This window comes from Pleurodeles waltl, chromosome 4_2 (genome assembly GCF_031143425.1).
Source record: "Pleurodeles waltl isolate 20211129_DDA chromosome 4_2, aPleWal1.hap1.20221129, whole genome shotgun sequence".
Taxonomy (NCBI): domain Eukaryota; kingdom Metazoa; phylum Chordata; class Amphibia; order Caudata; family Salamandridae; genus Pleurodeles; species Pleurodeles waltl.
In genome coordinates this window covers 1,047,995,413-1,048,013,603 of record NC_090443.1, presented here as the reverse complement: position 1 = coordinate 1,048,013,603, position 18,191 = coordinate 1,047,995,413, and the positions used below count along the sequence as shown (strand labels likewise).

The 18,191-nt window shown below is 46.0% G+C and overlaps 1 protein-coding gene across 3 annotated transcripts in view; it reads left to right on the top strand.

Annotated features, from left to right (window-relative positions):
* Positions 1-18,191, top strand: part of TNKS1BP1 (tankyrase 1 binding protein 1) — a 583,852-nt gene that overhangs the window by 485,170 nt on the left and 80,491 nt on the right. For all 3 annotated transcript variants that reach the window (XR_011203085.1, XM_069233037.1, XM_069233036.1), the window contains exon 6: positions 9,172-10,490. Coding sequence is in view for 2 of the 3 variants with exons in the window: in XM_069233037.1 (XP_069089138.1) it covers positions 9,172-10,490 (1,319 nt within the window). In the remaining variant the exon portion in view is untranslated. The remainder of the gene's footprint in view (positions 1-9,171; positions 10,491-18,191) is intronic.

Sequence of the window (18,191 nt, the reverse complement as noted above, 5' to 3'; positions counted from 1 at the left end):
TAGACACACTCCATAGAGGATAGGGTGTCTATGGTGTGGCTACAATAGGTTTTCATCTGTACTCCCAGGAGATCCTGGCTGTATCCGTCACAGGATGCCTTGTGTTTAGACTGGCTCCATAGATGGTAGGGTGTCTGTACAGAGGTGGTGCAGGGCGTATCTACAGCAGACATTTATCTGTATTCAGAGGGAATCCTGGGTGTATCCATCACAGGATACCATGTTTTCAGACAGACTCCATAGACGGTATTGTATCTGTGGTCACAGATGGTAGACAGTGTGTCTACAGCAGTTTTCACCTGTATTCGGGGAGGATCCTGGGTGTATCCGTCACAGGATACCATATGTTTAGACAGACTCCATAGAGGGTAGGGTGTCTTTGTACTCAGAAAGTTGACTGTGTACCTAAAGCAGGTTTTTATCTGTATTCAGAGGAGATCCTGGGTGCATCCATTACAGGATACCGTGTGTTTAAACAGACTCCATAGAGGGTAGGGTGTTTGTGTATCGAGAAGGTGCAGGGTGTACCTACAGTAGGTTTACATTTGTATTTCCAGGGGATACTGGGTGTATCCGTCACAGGATAACATGTGCTTAGCCAGACTCCATAGAGGGTAGGGTGTCTGTGGTCACAGTTGGTCCAAGGTGTAACTACAGCAGGTTTTCGTCTGTATTTTCAGGAGATCCTGGGTGTATCCATCACAAGATACCATGTGTGTAGACAGACTCCATAAAGGGTAGGTGTCTGTGTACCAAGATGGTCCACAGTGTATCTACAGCAGGTTTGGTATTGGCCAAAGTAATGTAGAATTGGGAGAGAGATGTAAGCGTAGGAGAGGGGTGAGTAGATTGGCTGCTTGAGGTAGAGGGAATTGTAGTGGGTGATGTGGTTGCGTCTGTATGTTTGGCAGTTGCATGTGGGTCTGGTCTTTGTTGTGTAACATTCAGGTGAGTATGGGTGTTTGGTTCTGGTTGGTGTTGTCATGTGCAGGTGTGCTTTTGCATGAGTTTGTTGGTTTAGAAGATTGTGTTATTGTGGTTGGTTTGGGTGTGGTGTAAGTGGGTGGAGTGTCGATAGTGTCTGTATGTTGTGTGTTTGGATGTATTACACTGAGTGTTTCCTGCAAGTAAATGTGCTGTGGTGGAATGGCAAAGGGTCATGGTGTGAAAGGAGTGCGTTGTATAGTGTGGTATGCAGGTGGACATATCAAGCCAAAGTACAGCAGATGTGTGCTGCTATTGTCTACTCCATTGCCACAGGCATAGTGCAATGTAAAACAAATCCTGCGACTGATCCCCCTCCGTCAGGAAACCGCCGCCAGAACAACGCCAGTGTGAAATCTAAATATGGTCGGCAGCAACCTGCCAGCCTGATGGCGATGGAGTAACGTTAGCCAGTACAGGAGTCTACCACACCATGGGAGGTACCAGGCAGATACCACTCCGTCTCGTTGGTCGGAGGCTCAGCCGCAATACATCTAAATATGACAGTTGGAACTAAGCTTGAAAACCGCCGCCACGGACGGCGGAAGGACTCCCGTCCAGATTTAAATCAGGTCTTTACTTATTTCAGGTTGGTTTCTGTTCATATACCAATCTGAAGCTGTAATTCTGTGCTTGAAATGGTAAAATAGGCTTTGCCATTTTGAATTTTTTTTTTAGCTCAGGTGGATAGTACTGTCTGTAATTGTATGCTTAAATTTAGCTGGAAAATTTCAATATTGTCAGTTTTCTAGTTCTCCACGGATAGAATTGAGGGAGACCAGTTAGGAGGGAGTAACACTCGTCTATAGTACAGTGCACCAGTGTCTGGGTAATAGCTTTAAGATCTAGTTCTGGGATATAACTACGGATTCCTCACAGAAGACGGTTGATATTGAGCTCTTTTGGCCATAGTGCTGATTTGAGAATGTAGGTTGAGCCTTTTGTCTTGGGTGACTCCCAGAGATTTGTCACTGTCAACAATGGTGGGTTTACTGTTGAGGAAGTTGTTTGTTTCCATAGAGGATTGCAGTGGAGATGTTGATTTTGAAGGGGACAATAAGGAGAAATTCGGTTTTAGAAGGGTTTAGCTGTAGGTGATGTGAGATCATCCAGTTGAGTTTATGGTGGTGACAAGCAGCAATATATTATTTTGTAAGGAGACCTTTAAATACAGCTTTGTGTTGTGCTTATTGGTGATAGCATATACTTTACTTCTTGAGAAGGACTCAGAGTAGCTCAATGTACAGGTGGAATAGGTTTGGAGCAAAGATGGGCCCCTTGAGGATAACTTAGCCCACCACAATCAGTGAGGAGAAATGGTAATTCATTTTAACCCTCTGCGACTTGCCCATGAGGAATTAAGCGAACCATTCGGACCCTGCCATCAATTCCCTTGTGATTTGTGAGTGTGTCTAAGAGTGTGCAGTGGTTCCCCGTGTCAAAGGCTGATGATAGGTTGAGGAAAAAATAGGAGGGAAGGTTTGCTGGGTCTAGAATTCAAAAAGCATCATCGACCACCTGTAGTAGAGTGGTTTTTGTGCTGAAGCCCTGATTGAAAGCAGATTGGAATTCTTCTGGGAGTTGTTGTTTCTGTTGGGTGAGTTGCTCTGCTATACACCTCTCAGTGGGTTTTGAGAGGAAAGGCATGTTGGAGTTCGGGCGATAGTTCTTAAGTTCGTTGGTGCCTGCAAAGGTTTTTTTTAGGCTGGGATGACTTGTCCTGTTTTGAAGCAGTCAGGAAATGTACCTTGGCAGAGAGAGAGATTCACTAGTTTTGTCCAGTGAGGACACAAGTGAGTGTAAAGGTCTTCAGCAATATCACCAGGGTTTGGGTCTACAAAGTGGTTTGAGGGTTTTGTTTGTATGATAATCTCAAGTAAGTCTTCCTCTGTAATGGAATTAAATAGTTGCTGAGTCTCTTTGGATTTACTCACCAGTGGAGAGGTAGTGTGGCCATTGTAATGCAGTAGCCGTTGAACTTTGGAGTTGAAGAACTTTAGAAACTCAACTAGTTTAGTGTTGGGTCTTCATATTTGCTTGGTGTGAGCACTGAGGGGTTGTTGGCGGATTTGACAAGATCAACGAGTTGTTTTGGTCAGTTCCTGGCTAAGTCCAGCATGAAATTAAAGTGGTTGAATTTCTCCCAGCAGATGTGTTTTTCTTTTTTTTACAGGGACCTTGCATTTCTGAGGCAAGTGAGGTTAGAGGGGAAGGGTGACTGCCTCCATTTCTATTCTAAGATTCTTAAGGCTTTCCTTTCCTCATAGAAGGCCTTCTTGAACCATGGCACATGGTTTAGAACATTTCTTCTCACTTTGTAATGGAGCTGCAGCGTCAATCGCTTCAGAGAGGCATGCAGGGCTGTGGGAGGCAGCGTTGTTCACATTTGTGGTGGGGCAAATGGTGGAACGATCTTCTTAACAGTTCTGCTAAGGGTAGTGATATCTATGTTTTGGGTGTCTTGAAACCAGGCGGGTTGGCGTAAGTTATTTTTACAGAGTCCATGGGATTGTTCCTTTTTGTTTTGTTTTTGTTTGACTTTAGCATTACAATGACCAGGGCTGTACATAGAATGCACGGATAGTGTCACTAATTCACGTAGCTGACAATAGTGTCGCACCCTGTGGATAACAATGGTGAATGGACACAGCAAGACACATCGCACAGTGCCCTTGATGTTCATAATGTAGCTGTCTTCGTAGCCTTTGACCTTCATTCCAGGGCTCACGGCACAGCTGTTGTAGTTGACATCATACCTCATAACCTGTTCAAGGTTCGCAGTGTAGCTGTTGATTCTGAGTGTGGTTGGATACCCACCGGGAGCTTTAGCCCACCTTAAGGTTGTCCTTAGGCACAATATAGATAACAAGTAGATTATCCAAAGGAGAAGACCTTTCAGGGATGGAGTTCAGTAAAGGCGAAGGATGGGAATCTTGAAGTGAGGAAACTTGCTTTTAATGGTGTTGCTGAGTTTGGAACTGTGGCAGTGGTTGAGGGTGTAGACGGAAGTCAGTGGAGCTCGGTTGTTATGGGGTAGCTCGGTTATATATTGGTCAGTAGTGGAGATTAGTGTGAGGTGAGGCTAGATATATATGTTGAAAGTATGATAGGACAGCTGTGTCAATGAGCTGAAGAAGCCAGATGGCACCGGTTGCTGTTTATATGAACCCTGAGGCTTTTAGCTGAGAAGGTGGCACAGATGTTATCGGGGTACGAGATGGGAGTGTGTAGGTGGGCAGGAAGGTGGCACAGATGTTATCAGGGGTATCACATGGGAGTTTGTAAGCAAGAACGTGGCACAAATGTTATCGGGTATTAGATGGGAGTTTGTATATAGGCTGGAAAGTGGGACAGATGTTAAAGGGGATGTGAGAAATTGGGTTGTTGATCGAGGGTGGTTTGAGTCCTTCTCAAGCAACAGCCACAATCCTGGTCATAGTGAATGACAAAAAGCCACTATAATAACCTGTGCTGAACCCTCTGGTAGTTTGGCACAAAAGCAGTCAGGCTTAGCTGAGAGGCAATCTGTAAAATATTCATGCAGCACACAAACAGTAATATAGTGAAAAACAAAAAACAAGAATAAATCCACACTGATATAGAAAAACAGAGTATATTTTAATAAATTATTTGACACCAAAAGAACAAAAGTCCAATCAGTAGAACCAGAGTTCTGCATTTTTAAAATATAAAGTGAAAATTAGCACCTAAAACATCAAAGTGGCAACTACACACATCTAGTCTGGCGGGGCGCAGGCAAAGTCGAAAGTTAGTTATGGCCAACCACGATAGAGTGAGGTTCGGGTACAAGAAGTGGATTGGGCCAGGTCTTCGCTTACCTTTAACGTAGAAGAATGTTTGAAGAAAAATACCTTGTAAGGTAAAATTCATGGAGGCAAGGCAGCCGTCGGTGTCTGAGGAGGAGGCATCATTATCTGGCAGCCACTAGATGGAGTTGCTGTGAAGATTGCCACGGTCGGACTTAGGGTCATATGTATGAACTCATTTTCCCAAAGAATGGATAAAACCCTTTGATACATCTTGCTCTTAGCCTCTATTCTGGAAGTCCAATATCTCCAGCAGAACAAGGCTTAGGGTATAGCTGACGAAGTCTCCACAAAGTCAGATACCCCTTCTGCAAGGAGCCGCTGAACAGGATTTGCTGTTGTGGAGAAGAACGTAGCGGGAGCTGCCACAAAGTCAGGCCTACAGGAGCTGCACCTTGGGCAGATCGGCAAGCTTTTTGGCAGAAAAATATCCAAGTCCCAAGTTTTGGATTTGGCCTATTTGGGCACCTTTAGCCCCACTACCAAGGGTCCAAGACTGGAGGGGCACAACTTGGAGGGCCAGGACTCCCTCAGGCTGGGTTCAAGTGTGGGTTCAAGATGGTTGGAGCCTTACCTTTCCCTGAGGGTCTAATTGGGAGGCCAGCCAACTAGCCCTTGGAATCACTCTGAAAGTCATGGTTTTAAGTAGGAAAGCAGGTCTCAAGCAGCAGGGCAGTCCTCTAAGGGCACAGGGCAGGCCTGTAGGTATAGCAGTGCAGTCCTCTGAAAGTCCTTCTGCAGGTCCAGAAGTGAACTGAAGAGTGGGTCTGGGAGACCTATTTTTATACCTTGTGCCTATTTTGAAGTGGAAGAAACTTCTGGAGTTCCCCCCTCCACAGAAGTGTCTGGAATTTCCTACTTCCTTGCCCTGGTCCTAGTTTGTCTGCTGACAAAATAGGCTAGTATGACATTATTTGTGTGTGAGCTGAGGCACAGTCTTTGAAGTGCAAGTGAGACTGCATACAGCTTCACCACCCCATCCTGCCTGAGATGGCACATCCTGGCAACATCTAGTCCCTCTATTGTATGGCAGTCTGGGAAGAATACACAAAGGCCATCTGCCAACTACACCTAGTCATGTGACCCAGGAAACAGTCACCAAATGTTTAGGACAAGAAAATGGCATGTGGCATTTTCAGAACTGTGACTTCAAATCTGACTTTACCATTAAAGAAGATTTTAAATTACAGTTCCTTAACACCAAACATGACTTTCTATCTACTCCCAAACAAATGTCAGCTTTTAATAAATGTAATAAGGTAACCCAATGTTATCCTATGGGAGAGGTAGTCCTCACAGTAGTGAAAACGATTGTGGGAGTTTTTCACTACCAGGACATGTAAAACCTAAAAGTGAGTGTCCATCCTTTTAAAAACAATTGCACCCTGCCCTAGGGGTGGCTTAGGGCCTACCTTAGGGGTGACTTATATGTTTTAAAAAGGGATTGTTAGGCTTGGCACAGGGGTTATTTTGCCAAGTCATTTAAAACTGCACACTGGCTTCAATAGCAGGCACAAGTCATGTTTAACAAGCATTGACAAAGCCATTAGGTTTCGCCTATGAAAAATCTATTGTCTTTGTCAATGTTTTTTGGACATGTTATTGTGCAACATGGCTTAGAGCAAAGGAAAAAAGCTCAATGATGAGTCAGCGTTGACCGCATCACACTGCTATTATTTTCTTTGCTTTCAGGTATGTTTCACAGCAGAAGGTGCTGGGCGCAGTAGACTGTTCGTTGGCTGCCCATTACCGTGCATACTGAGCATCCGCACAAGGGGAACTTAATCTGTCCTTCGCGCCCCAGGACCTGGAGGGATTGCTCGCGGCATCCTTCTGGCGTGTTTGACCTGCGTGGTCTGAGATTGTTGCCCCCTTGATGGTGTTTTTTAATTTCTGCCTGGTTCTGCGGGGTGCCAAACGCCTCTTTTTGTCGGTTCTGTGTTTGGGGGGTGGGGTTTAACTTCAGTCTAGCCCAAGGTTCTACGTTGTTGATGGATTAGTTTTATAATTTTATTACATTGTTTCTCTTGCTTAGATTGTTGCTTGATTCTGTAACCAGCAGGGGGGGGTCAATTATTCTGAATCTGATTTCCTGCTGTTTTTTCCCCTTAGATTGGGTCTCTTATCACCTTGTGCGCTCCCTCTAAATTGTTGTACCTCCAGCATTGTAGAAAGTACTTTTATGGTGCATCTCCTAACATAGATGACAGCCTGAGTCTCCCAGCGGCACCCCTTTATTCTCTGGGCCTGCCAGAGTGTTGGTTAGGCAGAACCTTGATCTCATCCTCCTCTGCCAAAAAGCTGAAGCCCCCCTACTGGGAGGAGGAGATGAACCAGAACAAACAGCGAGGCCTGGTACCTAACGTTTCTTAGAGCCAAAGCCCTCCCCTGTCTTTGAGGATTACACAAACGAGATTGACCCACCCCTTACTAAAACCCTCTACTTAAGAGTCAGGTTGCCCCCCGCTACCTATACTGCTACATGGAAGGGCAGCCGGAGGGGTAGTAAACTTTGTCTAGCATGTAGAGGAGGTGATGGAACTGGCAGCCAGCCATTGTTCTTCTGCCCAAATGATCACAAACCGGGCAAGCGTTGGGTTGTTCCTTCATGCCGCTCCCTAGGAGTCCGCCGGTTCAGGGTAGCCCTGAGAATAAGTAGGGCAGATACCACCCATTTTATTGTGTTTTCACCAAGATCCTAGAGAGTATCTGGCCAATATGATGAAAACAATTTTCTCACTTTACTCCTACAGACCTTGATCAGACCCAACTGGGTGATTCCGCGGATACGGGTCTGCTAGACACTAAGTGAAATCCAAGGTTAAACTGTTGAGGTCCTAGCAATCCCCAAGGAGGCAACTACTCCACGCGCACTTTTGAAGAGTAGGTTAGGTTGTTTTAGATGGCTATCCAGATAGGCTGTGTGCATATGCTATGTATTACACTTACAATGTGATTATCTCCTTTTAAAAGTTTAGATAATATTTTCCATGTTTTTATTGACGTTTTAATGCAATTGTTGTGCTGTCCTCCATGTAGATCCACAAAATATATTTTAACAAAGTTGTTTTTTTAATAGTTGTTAAGCTGCTAGGCTCATTTGTTATATTATTGACTTTGAACCTTGTATAGTCTTTGACCAAAATAAAGTATTTAAACCTGGCCCTTTTAATAAGCCTGTGAACTGTGAGAAAGAGAATGAGTTATCGCTTCACCTCCTGTCAGCTGCAGGTGTCCACCCAACCTTCCCACTTCCTTCTCAACCCCTTGTCCCTGCCTGGGAAAAACACTAAGGGGCCATCACTTCACTTTCTATCAGCTATATAGCTCCTCGACTACTGACCGAAGAATGGCTGTCATTTAGGGGGAAAAAATGGGGTGATATTGCCTGGACCCCCCCTTTCTATTCCTATCTGTGTTTAAGGTAGGAAAGCTTTCCTTTTGGTATGCTGCTTCTCAGGTGGGTCTCTGTGGGTTTTGGGGAGTCTGCCTGTCTTTAAGTACGGACTACTCCCTTCTTTCCTTTTGAGTAAGAGGAACCTGACATGGTTGCTCCAATGATGTCCAGTCGGGAAACTGCTTGTTGAAGTAATACATCTGTGCATGGAAAGAGGTGCAGAGGGAGGGTTACTTCCTGTCAATGAAGACTGCATAAACTAGTATGTACGCAAGTCCTTCGCTAGGTGGCATTTCATTGCTAGAGGCTGTTGAGAGCAAGTAAGTAAGCCTCAGCTGTGATGAGGTTCAGGAGAGCAGGTGGTTGTGAGCAGTTAAGCCGATTGATATTGGGGGAAACTGCGCAGGCATCTACAGCAAGCTTAAGGAGGTTGCGCGAGATGGAACAGGGAGAAGGGTGGCACTAGATGATGTCATAGGAAGTGGACTTCCTGGCCATGATCAAAGGAGGACCTGGGAGCCTACAGTGGGGAATGTCATCTTGGGAAACGCCTCAAAGCCAGAGGCAAGAAGGTGATTGGAGCCAGCAGAGTGGAAGCTGTAGCAGTTAGGGGGAAGGGTATTGACTCTACCAATTGTTTAATGAAAATATCCCAGGGAATAATTCATACTGAGAGAATGTCGAGAGAATGTCGAGAGAGAGAGAGAGGGAGAGAGAGAGAGTGTGCAGGAGTCATAGAATGTATAACTGGGGTAACCCACATACAAGCAAATTCAAGGGAATGTGCAAGAGCAACGTTTCATGTATGTCCCATTTGCAAACCCCAATCTCTTGTCATTTAGGCCTTAGACTCAAGATGTAGAGCAGAGGAACAGTACCTTGGGAAGGGCATCTTGTGTGGCTGTTAATCTCCAGGCCAGTTTTGCGACTCTCTGACCATGTTATTCTCCTTTCTCCCTCTAGCCTGGCCTGCTTGGCTGGTCACAGAAAGATCTGCAGAGCGAGTTTGGTACCAGAGGAGTGGAGCAGCTAAGCCTCAGCAAGGGTGTGTGGGAAGATCAGTATGGTTTCGGAGGAACAAACCAGAGCCAGGAGTTGGACATAGGAAACAGTGAGTGGTCCAGGACGCATGGGATCGGGGAGGCTGACTGGAGGAGAGAGAAGGAAACCCAGAGCACGGACTGGTCTACGAAGCACAACATAGGAGAGACTAGCCCGAGCGAACCATCTGGAGTCTCCAGCACAGACTGGTCTGTAAAGCACAGTCTGGGAGAGGGAGACCAGAGTGAAGAGTCAGAAATTGGCACTACAGGCTGGGCATCAACGCACGGCATGGAAGAGCGAGAACCTGGAGTCATTGGTAGAGATTGGTTGATAAAGCAGAGCATGGAAGAGGGACACCAGGGTGAAGGGCACGGAATGATCGGTTTTGAGTGGGCAATGAAGCAGAACATGGAAGAGAGTGACCAAGGCGAAGAACCTAGAACCAGCAGTAGAGAATGGTACATTAGACACAGCGAGGGGGGCACAGAGCAGGGTGTTGAATCTGGATCCGACAATATGGGCTGGACTATGCATCCCTCGGTGGGCGAGACCGAGCAGGGTGCAGAGCTTGTAATAGACAGTAAAGACCTTTCCATAAAGCCCACCTTGGAAGACTTCAGTGAGCAAACGGAATCTAAAATCAGCCATGTATTGTCCAAAACACCCATCATAGGAGAGACCGGTGGGAGGAGCAGTGGGGATTGGTCAAGTAAGCACAGTGTTGGGTTAACTGACCAGAGTGAAGAGTCTGAACCCCGCAGTATGGACTGGTCCGTGGAGCACACCTTAAATGACCAAAGCCTAGAGTCCGATGCTAGACGCAGGTCCTCAGGCGATGCCTATACTGTCACTCTGATGGAGCAGCATGGCGATGGTGTTTTCAGAGGAATGGAGAGAGACACATATACAGGAGAGGTGGATATGAAAGAGAATGAGAGAGACACAGATATTGGAGGAATAGAGAGACACTTTGACAGCAGAGAGGTTGGTGATGGAGGTACTGAGAGCAGAGATGCTTTTGAGATCAGAGACCCTGGGATAGAGTGGCAGGTGCAAGGGTTGGAGAGGGAGATGGGTGATGGGGAGATGGAGAGACCTCAAGAGAGGGATGTTGGAGTTGTAGGGAGAATGGCTGATGTCCATGATGTTGAGGTGCACCGATCCTACACACCCGATGGGGAATGTTCAGACCTCAGGGAAGCAAAGAGCGCCTGGGACTCCAAGAACCTGGAGGAGAGGTAAGAAGTTCAGCTTCAGAACAATATTTAGTTTGTTCATTGGTCTCTTTTCACTTTGCTGCTTGACTGAGCTGCCCATTCATTTGTGATCCCCGTCTGTCTGTCATTTGTCTCCATTAGCGTAATCTGTTATCTACATCAATAATTGCATCTATCCATCACTCTCCCTCTCTCATCTCCACTAATCTACCCATCCATTTATCATCTTGCATGTATGTAGAGGTATTCTACTGCACAAACCTAGCTAGGATGTAAAGTCCGTTATCTTGCCCAGTTCTTTATCATCATCTTACCTATTTCATCCATCATCTCATACTATGCACTCTTCATCTTAACACTGCCACCCTTTTGCCCAGTACGTCTTTCATCTCTCCCACTACATCCATCACTTTATCCGCCACACACATGGTCCTGCTCATCCTTGAGTAGAAGCTTTCCCCCATTCAGTTAGTTTAGCTTAAAGGAACATCTGTTCGACAACCATTTATCTCCTAGGAAGTCATTTGTACCAGGAGATAAGTCTGTGACGTTGCCTTTTCCCAAGTGAGAAACTTTCTGAATAGCTACATTATTGTCAGAGATGTTTTCACGCCTAGTGTTGGGTTGTGCTGTTGTTCACACATTGGTCGTTAGAGAGCCTTGGTATTGCCTCTTGGTTTTCCGTCAATGAGTAACACTAGTGAACTCTCAACTACTAAGTACCACCTGTAGACATGCTGCAGACTGGGGAAGAGTGAAGATAATAAATTGGGAAATATAGCTGTATTAATGAGGGCCAACAAGCAAATAACATAAAATGCAAAGTTCTAATTCCAGGTGGGCAGCAGAGAAGCACTTGGCACGTTGTACACGTGAAGAGGTTTATATGTTGCATCACTTTCACCTTCAAAGTAGTCTCTCTTGGGCATCCCTTTTCACCTGTAAGAAAACTTTGGTGATGAAGTACCTTGTACCCGTGAAGAGGGTTTATGAGAGGGCTTTACTAGCCATCCATTGAGGAGAAGCTCTTTGCCAGGTTTCCACAACTAGCTTCTTCCCTCCTCTTATGCACTGGGGTCTCTCCTCACACAGCTCTTGTGAACTCCATAGATGTGCTCTAGCCAGTCAGATGTGCAGGCATGCTTCAGTGGTGCGCACAAGTGCTGCTTTGCTCTCTGAGTGATGATCATTCATGTTTTGGCTCTGAAACAGTGACAGATGGGTGAGTCTACGTGTAACAAGGTGTCACCCACAATGGGTGTTTTGTTCAGTCCGTTAACAGTTTTAAGATGCTGCTTTTCAAGATCTGATAAATGGAGAATGAGGAATAACCTCTGCAATACTTATTGGTAGCAACTGCGCAGCCTTTTTGTAGTATTCTAGTGCTGCATTTCTTATAATGCTGCTTTTATCGGTCATGTGTATTCACACCACAGCTAATCTTACATCCACAGATGCTTAACACTTTCTCAAGAATATTCAGAAACCACACTCCTCACAACCACAGACAACATCAGGATGTTCCTCAGCTGAGGAGAAACAGTGGCCCGGTTATCAACCTTTCAATCACCTTCGACGCGGTCTCCCACTTCACCATGACCAAAAGACTCCACAAATGTGGCATGCAAGGCTCCGCCCTCAACTGGATCTCCTCCTTCATCATGGAAAGAACACAAAAAGTAATCATGACACTTTACGTGTCAGAAGCCAGAAATCTTACCCGGGAGTACCTCAAGGCTCACCCCCTAGCCCAATCCTGTTCAACATCTAACTGACACCACTGGCCAACATCATCAGATCCCACAACATCAACATCCTTTCCTACACAAACGACACCCAAATCACAATCTCCCTTTCAGACAAGACTCTTGTGACCAAGACCAACTTCAACACCGGCGTGACCGCAGTAACCAAGTGGATGAGGTCAAACTTCCCCAAGCTCAACACGGACAAAACGGAAGTGGTGATCTTTGGAAGCAAAACCTCGTTGTGGGACTTCATCTGGTGGCTGGCTGACCTTGGGCCCTCCCCAACCCCTACCGCCCACGCAGGAATCATCCTAGCTGAAAAAATGGACATGACAGCACAAGTCAACAGTTATCTCCACCTGCTTCCTCCTGCTGGAGATGCTGCGTAAAATCATGAGAAAAACAGTCACACGAGCCCTCATAACAAGCAGACTGGACTACTGCAAAGCACTCTGTCAGAAACAACAAGCAGCTGCTGAACAGACTCCAAACCATCCAGCCACAGCAAGCCTAGGATGCAGTCTCCCCCTATGCGGCCATTTCACACCTCAAGGAACTCCACTGGCTCCCCATACAGAGGTGCACTCAGTTTACACTCCTCACATGCAGCTACAAGGCTCTACACAATCAATCAATCATGGCTTTGTAGAGCATGGCTGATCACCTATAGGGGGGCCCGTGTAGGTCTCCGATGTGGGAGGAGATGTTGCATTCTGGACTCTTTGCAGTCTTGATTGAAGTTTCTTGGTGATGCCGGCATAGAATGTGTTGCCGTAGTCAAGTTTCCTGGTGATAAGTGCGTGGGTAACTGTCTTCCTCGTGTGGGGATGAAATCCATTTGAAAATATTCCGCAGGAGTCAGAGGGTGTGGAAGCATGATGAAGAGATGGCATTGACTTGGTGGGTCATCGATAGAGAGGAGTCCAGGATGATGCCCAGGTTGAGCGCATGGTCAGTGGAGCGGGGCGTTACCCAGAGCAGGGGACCACCAGGAGTCGTTCCAGGCAATAGAGGTGGAGCCAATCACAAGGATCTCTGTCTTTTCTGAGTTAAGCTTGAGGCAGCTTGCCTCCATCCAGGCGGCGACTGCTCTCATCCCGTTGTGGAAATTCCTCTTAGCTTCAGCAGAGTTCTTAAACAGTTATGTGTCTATCTTTAGCTCATGTTGTTTGGTGATCTTGGCAAGTGGGCCATGTAGACGTTGAAAAGCGTCGGGCTGAGTGAGGGTTCTTGGGACACTCCGCAGCAGGTGTCTTTAGGTTCTGACGTGAACGGTGGTAGTCTGACCCTCTGTGTTCTTCCGGTGAGGAAGGACCTGATCTTCAACATTGTCCCAGCTTACCTCAACACATGTATCCACTTAAAATACCCCTCCAAGCATCTCCACTCAGCTGGTCTCATTCCTGCACATCCCCCGCAAACACAGGAACAGAGAGGGAGGTTGCGCCTTCTCACCCATTGCCCCAAAGGCTTGGAACAACCCACTCTCCACTTCAGGTCCTCTGAGTTGCTCCTCAAATTCCGCAAGAAGCTGAGGACTTGGCTCTTTGATTAACTTTAGGCATATGGTTGCCTACCCACCGGCAATTGCCTTGCGGGTGATTAGTGCACTATACAAATATACATAGCACAGTATCTTTCAGAGTTTGCATTTTATAACAGTGTTGAGGGTTTTCTTATTACCTTTCCCCTTGCTCTTCCTCTGTGGCCCTGGCAATAAGTATGTTAACAAGGGTGCAGTGTCCCCCATATCAATGACACTTGCGACATAGCCACTCACTGGTAAGTGCGTATTAACTTACTAAACTAGTACAGCTGGTAATGCCCACTTTTTTGCCTAACACCATTTCTTTTCGAAATAACCTTTGTTACAATGCATCTGCCCCATACTTAAAAATCAATCAATCAAGGAATTTGTAAAGCGCACTACTCACCCGTGAGGGTCTCAGGGCACTGAGGGGGCGGGGGGCACTTCTATTGCTCGAACAGCCAAGTCTTGAGAAGTGTCCTGAAGGTAAGGAGGTCCTTGGTCTGACGCAAGTGGGTGGGAAGAGTGTTCCACAGCTTGATGGTGAGGTACGGGAATGATCTGCCGCCGATTGTAGTTCTGCGGATGTGTGGGACGGTTGCGAGGGCGAGGTCGGCGGAGCCGAGCTGGCGTGTCGGGGTGTAGAAGGTGAGCCATCTGTTGAGGTATTCTGGTCCGGTGTTGTGCAGTGCTTTGTGAGCGTGGGTGAGGAGTTTGAAGGTGATTCTCTTGTTGACCGGGAGCCAGTGCAGGTTTCTCAGGTGGTCCGTGATGTGGCAGTGGCGGGGGATGTCCAGGATGAGGCGTGCGGAGGCGTTCTGGATGCGTTGCAGCCTTTTCTGGAGTTTGGCCATAGTTCCTGCGTAGAGGACATTGCCGTAGACCAATTTGCTGCTTACAAGGGCTTGGGTGACTGTTCTCCTGGTTTCCGTGGGGATCCATTTGTAGATCTTTCGGAGCATACAGAGGGTATTGAAGCAGGAGGAGGAGATGGCGTTGAGTTGCTGAGTCATGGATAGTGAGGAGTCCAGGGTGAATCCTAGGTTGCGTGCGGGATCGGAGTCGGAGCGGATCCGAGTGTGGCAAGACACATTGACCTATCCTAGTAAGCTTGTATGCAATGGACCTTGCCTTGCCACATATTTACATTCAATATAAATAGGTATTTATCATAATTGTAACCCATTATACGCTCTCCCTCTTTACATGCTTTGATATGTGCTTCACTCAGGCCATTAATGAGCAGATATTTTTGGTAGTCATCCAGCCAGCCTTCTCCAAAGTGGGTTGTCCCTCAGTAATGTGAAGAGGACGGGTTACTTGTATTCTGCTCTAATAGTGGTCTCATGATGTGACCATAGGATGTATTCAGTTTGGTACTGCTCTTGAATTCCAAGCACAACAGACAATTTGTCCATTTTCATGAGTAAGCTTTAACAATTTACGTCCTGTAGGATCTTGAAAGCTCCACCTGGGTGCACCGTGTTGTATGGTGAACTGGTGGGAGGAATGTAAATCCTCTTTTGCCTTGACTGCATATATGAACATTAACGTTCAACACGTTAATGAATATTAACGTGGTGATGAAGCTAAGCTGAACACAAAATGGAGTCTAAGCTGAATACAAAATGGAGTCTATAACCAGTGACCACTGAAGTGACAATAGGCAACTAAGCCAGGTGCAAAGTGGTGTGACACGACATCAGTGGTCAACACGTCAATAACACTACAGACTGCCACACAAACTGACATGCCCACTTACAGCAGTGCCATCACTCCTCCTCCTCTTCATCAGGATGGCCCGCCCTGCCCTACTCTCAGCTCAAGTAAGTGAGGAAAAATACAATGATAATAACCTGTGTTATCATTTTATTTTTCATGTTTTCACTACTGGAAGAGCAGTGGGGCGACGTTCCCCCGCCTTAATGGAGGAACCGCAGCTGAACTTACCATAGGATCTAAAATGTTTGTTGTTCAGATAGGGGTGTGAGAAGTATCTTCAGTTCTGTCCACACTGTTGCAGCAGTTAGGTGAGGCTAATGTCACCAGGCTGTTTCTAAATCATAGTTCGGCCTTTCCAAAACCTAGTATCTGAATGAAGACTGAGGGTCTGAATGAGATCTTGGCAGACAAGTAACTCCATCAGAACGGTGACAGAAATCCCGTCCACAGAAATCTAAATCCCATTATATCCTATGATACTTATATTTCGGCGGACACGATATCCGTCACCGATGTGACGAAGTAACTCGTCCACCAAGATCTCAATCAGGCCCGAGTGTGGGACCTCTCTTTTATTTCATTTCCTCTTGAGAGATGTTATTCCCCCTGTTAGCTATCTTTTTTCATTGTCAAACTAGTGAATGGTTTCTGAGCAGATTATGGCTAATTCTTGTCCAATCATCTGTAACTCGTTGGAGTGAGGAGTAGCTTGTCACTTCGTAGGAGATATTAATCCTCCGAAAGAATTTCTGGACTGCAAGTGTCCATGGAGATAAGAAGGTAGTTACCTCCTTCTCCTTCTACCCCATAGCCCCTTCCTCACCTCCTTTGTTTTCTCCCTCCCTTCCTTCTGAATTTCTCCACCTCTACTCTTGTCTTCCTCTCTCTCTTACTCTTTCCCTCTCAAACCTCTACCTGTCTCTCCCGCAACCTTTCCTTATCACTCATTTGTTTAATGTGATTCCCAGCTTCTTACTGAGAATTGCTTGACCTCTCACATCTCCCAATCCCTCTTGTGTCTCTCAAACGGTGGATTAAGACTAGAAATGGACAAATAAGGTCCATGTCCTTATAGTTGCAAAGTAGTATCTTTGAATAGGTGTCAAACTCAGTTCCAGGTCTAGCACTATCCCCACATAATTTGGATCTATCTAATATCATGCCTATGATATACGGACATCTATGCGAACATCCTGAGAAGAGATAGAAAGGTCTGTAAGCATCACTCAGATGTGCGAACATCAATGTCTTGGGGACATCTATGTGAAATATGGGCATGTCTAGCAGCAGCCACTGATACTTGGGCGCAGCAAGGAGCATCCCTGTGATATATGGATATGTATAGTATCGTCCCTAGTAGATGCTCTCATGCCAAGAACCATCCTGAGAGATAAACATATCTCCAGGAGTACCTGCACGAATTGGACATGTGTATATGCATACCTAGAGATATGCTCACACACAAATGTATGCCCAATAGGGGGATTATTCAGAGGTAGTGTGCATATGTCCATTTGTATATCCAGTAAATAGTCACATTACCTGGAGGATCCTGGAATATATTTGTCTGTCCCTAGCCATGGGCTATATACTTTTGCAAGGGGATCATTATAAGCTATGCATATGTCTAAGAGGGTCCTAAAAAAGGTATGTATATATCTAAAAGGATCCCCAGGAGGTATGCATGTGTCTGAGGATCCTAAGGAGCTGTGCATAAGTCTAATAGGATGCGGAGGAGGTATGTACATGTCTAAGAGGATCCCAAGGAACTGTGCACAAGTCTAATAGGATGCTGAGAAGGTATGCATGTGTCTAAGAGGATCCTAAGGTGATTTGGAAATATCTAAGAGGATCCTCAGGAGTTGTGCACATGTCTAAGAGGTTCCTAAGGAGGTATGTATATATCTAAAAGGATCCTCAGGAGGTATGCATATGTCTAAGAGGATCCTCAGGAGTTGTGCACATGTCTAAGAGGTTCCTAAGGAGCTGTGCATTTGTCTAAAAGGGTCCTAAAGAGGTATGCATATGTCTAAGCGGATCCTAAGGAGGTATGCATACATCTAATAGGATGTTAATAAGGTATGCATATGACTAAGCGGATCCTTAGGAGGTATGCATATGTCTAAGGGGATCCTAAGGAGGTATGCATATGTCTAATAGGATGCTCATAAGGTATGCATATGTCTAAGAGGATCCTGAGGAGGTATGCATATGTCTAAGCAGATCCTAAGGAGCTATGCATAGGTCCAAGGGAATTCCCAGGAGGTATGAATATGTCTAAGCGGATCCTAAGGAGGTATGCATAGGTCTGCGGGGATTCCCAGGAGGTATGTATATGTCTAAGCGGATCCTAAGGAGGTATGCATAGGTCTAAGGGGATCCTAAGGAGGTATGTATATGTCAAGCAGATCCTAAGGAGGAATGCATAGGTCTAAGGAGATCCTCAGGAGGTATGCATGTGTCTAAGCGGATCTTCAGGAGGTATGCATAGGTCTAAGGGGATCATCAGGAGGTATGTATATGTCAAGCAGATTCTAAGGAGGTATGCATGTGTCAAAGAGGATCCTCAGGAGTTGTGCACATGTCTAACAGGTTCCTAAGGAGCTGTGCATTTGTCTAAAAGGGTCCTAAGGAGGTATGCATATATCTAAGGGGATCCTCAGGAGGTATGCATTTGTCTAAGCGGATTCCCCAGGAGGTATGCATAGGTCTAAGGGGATCATC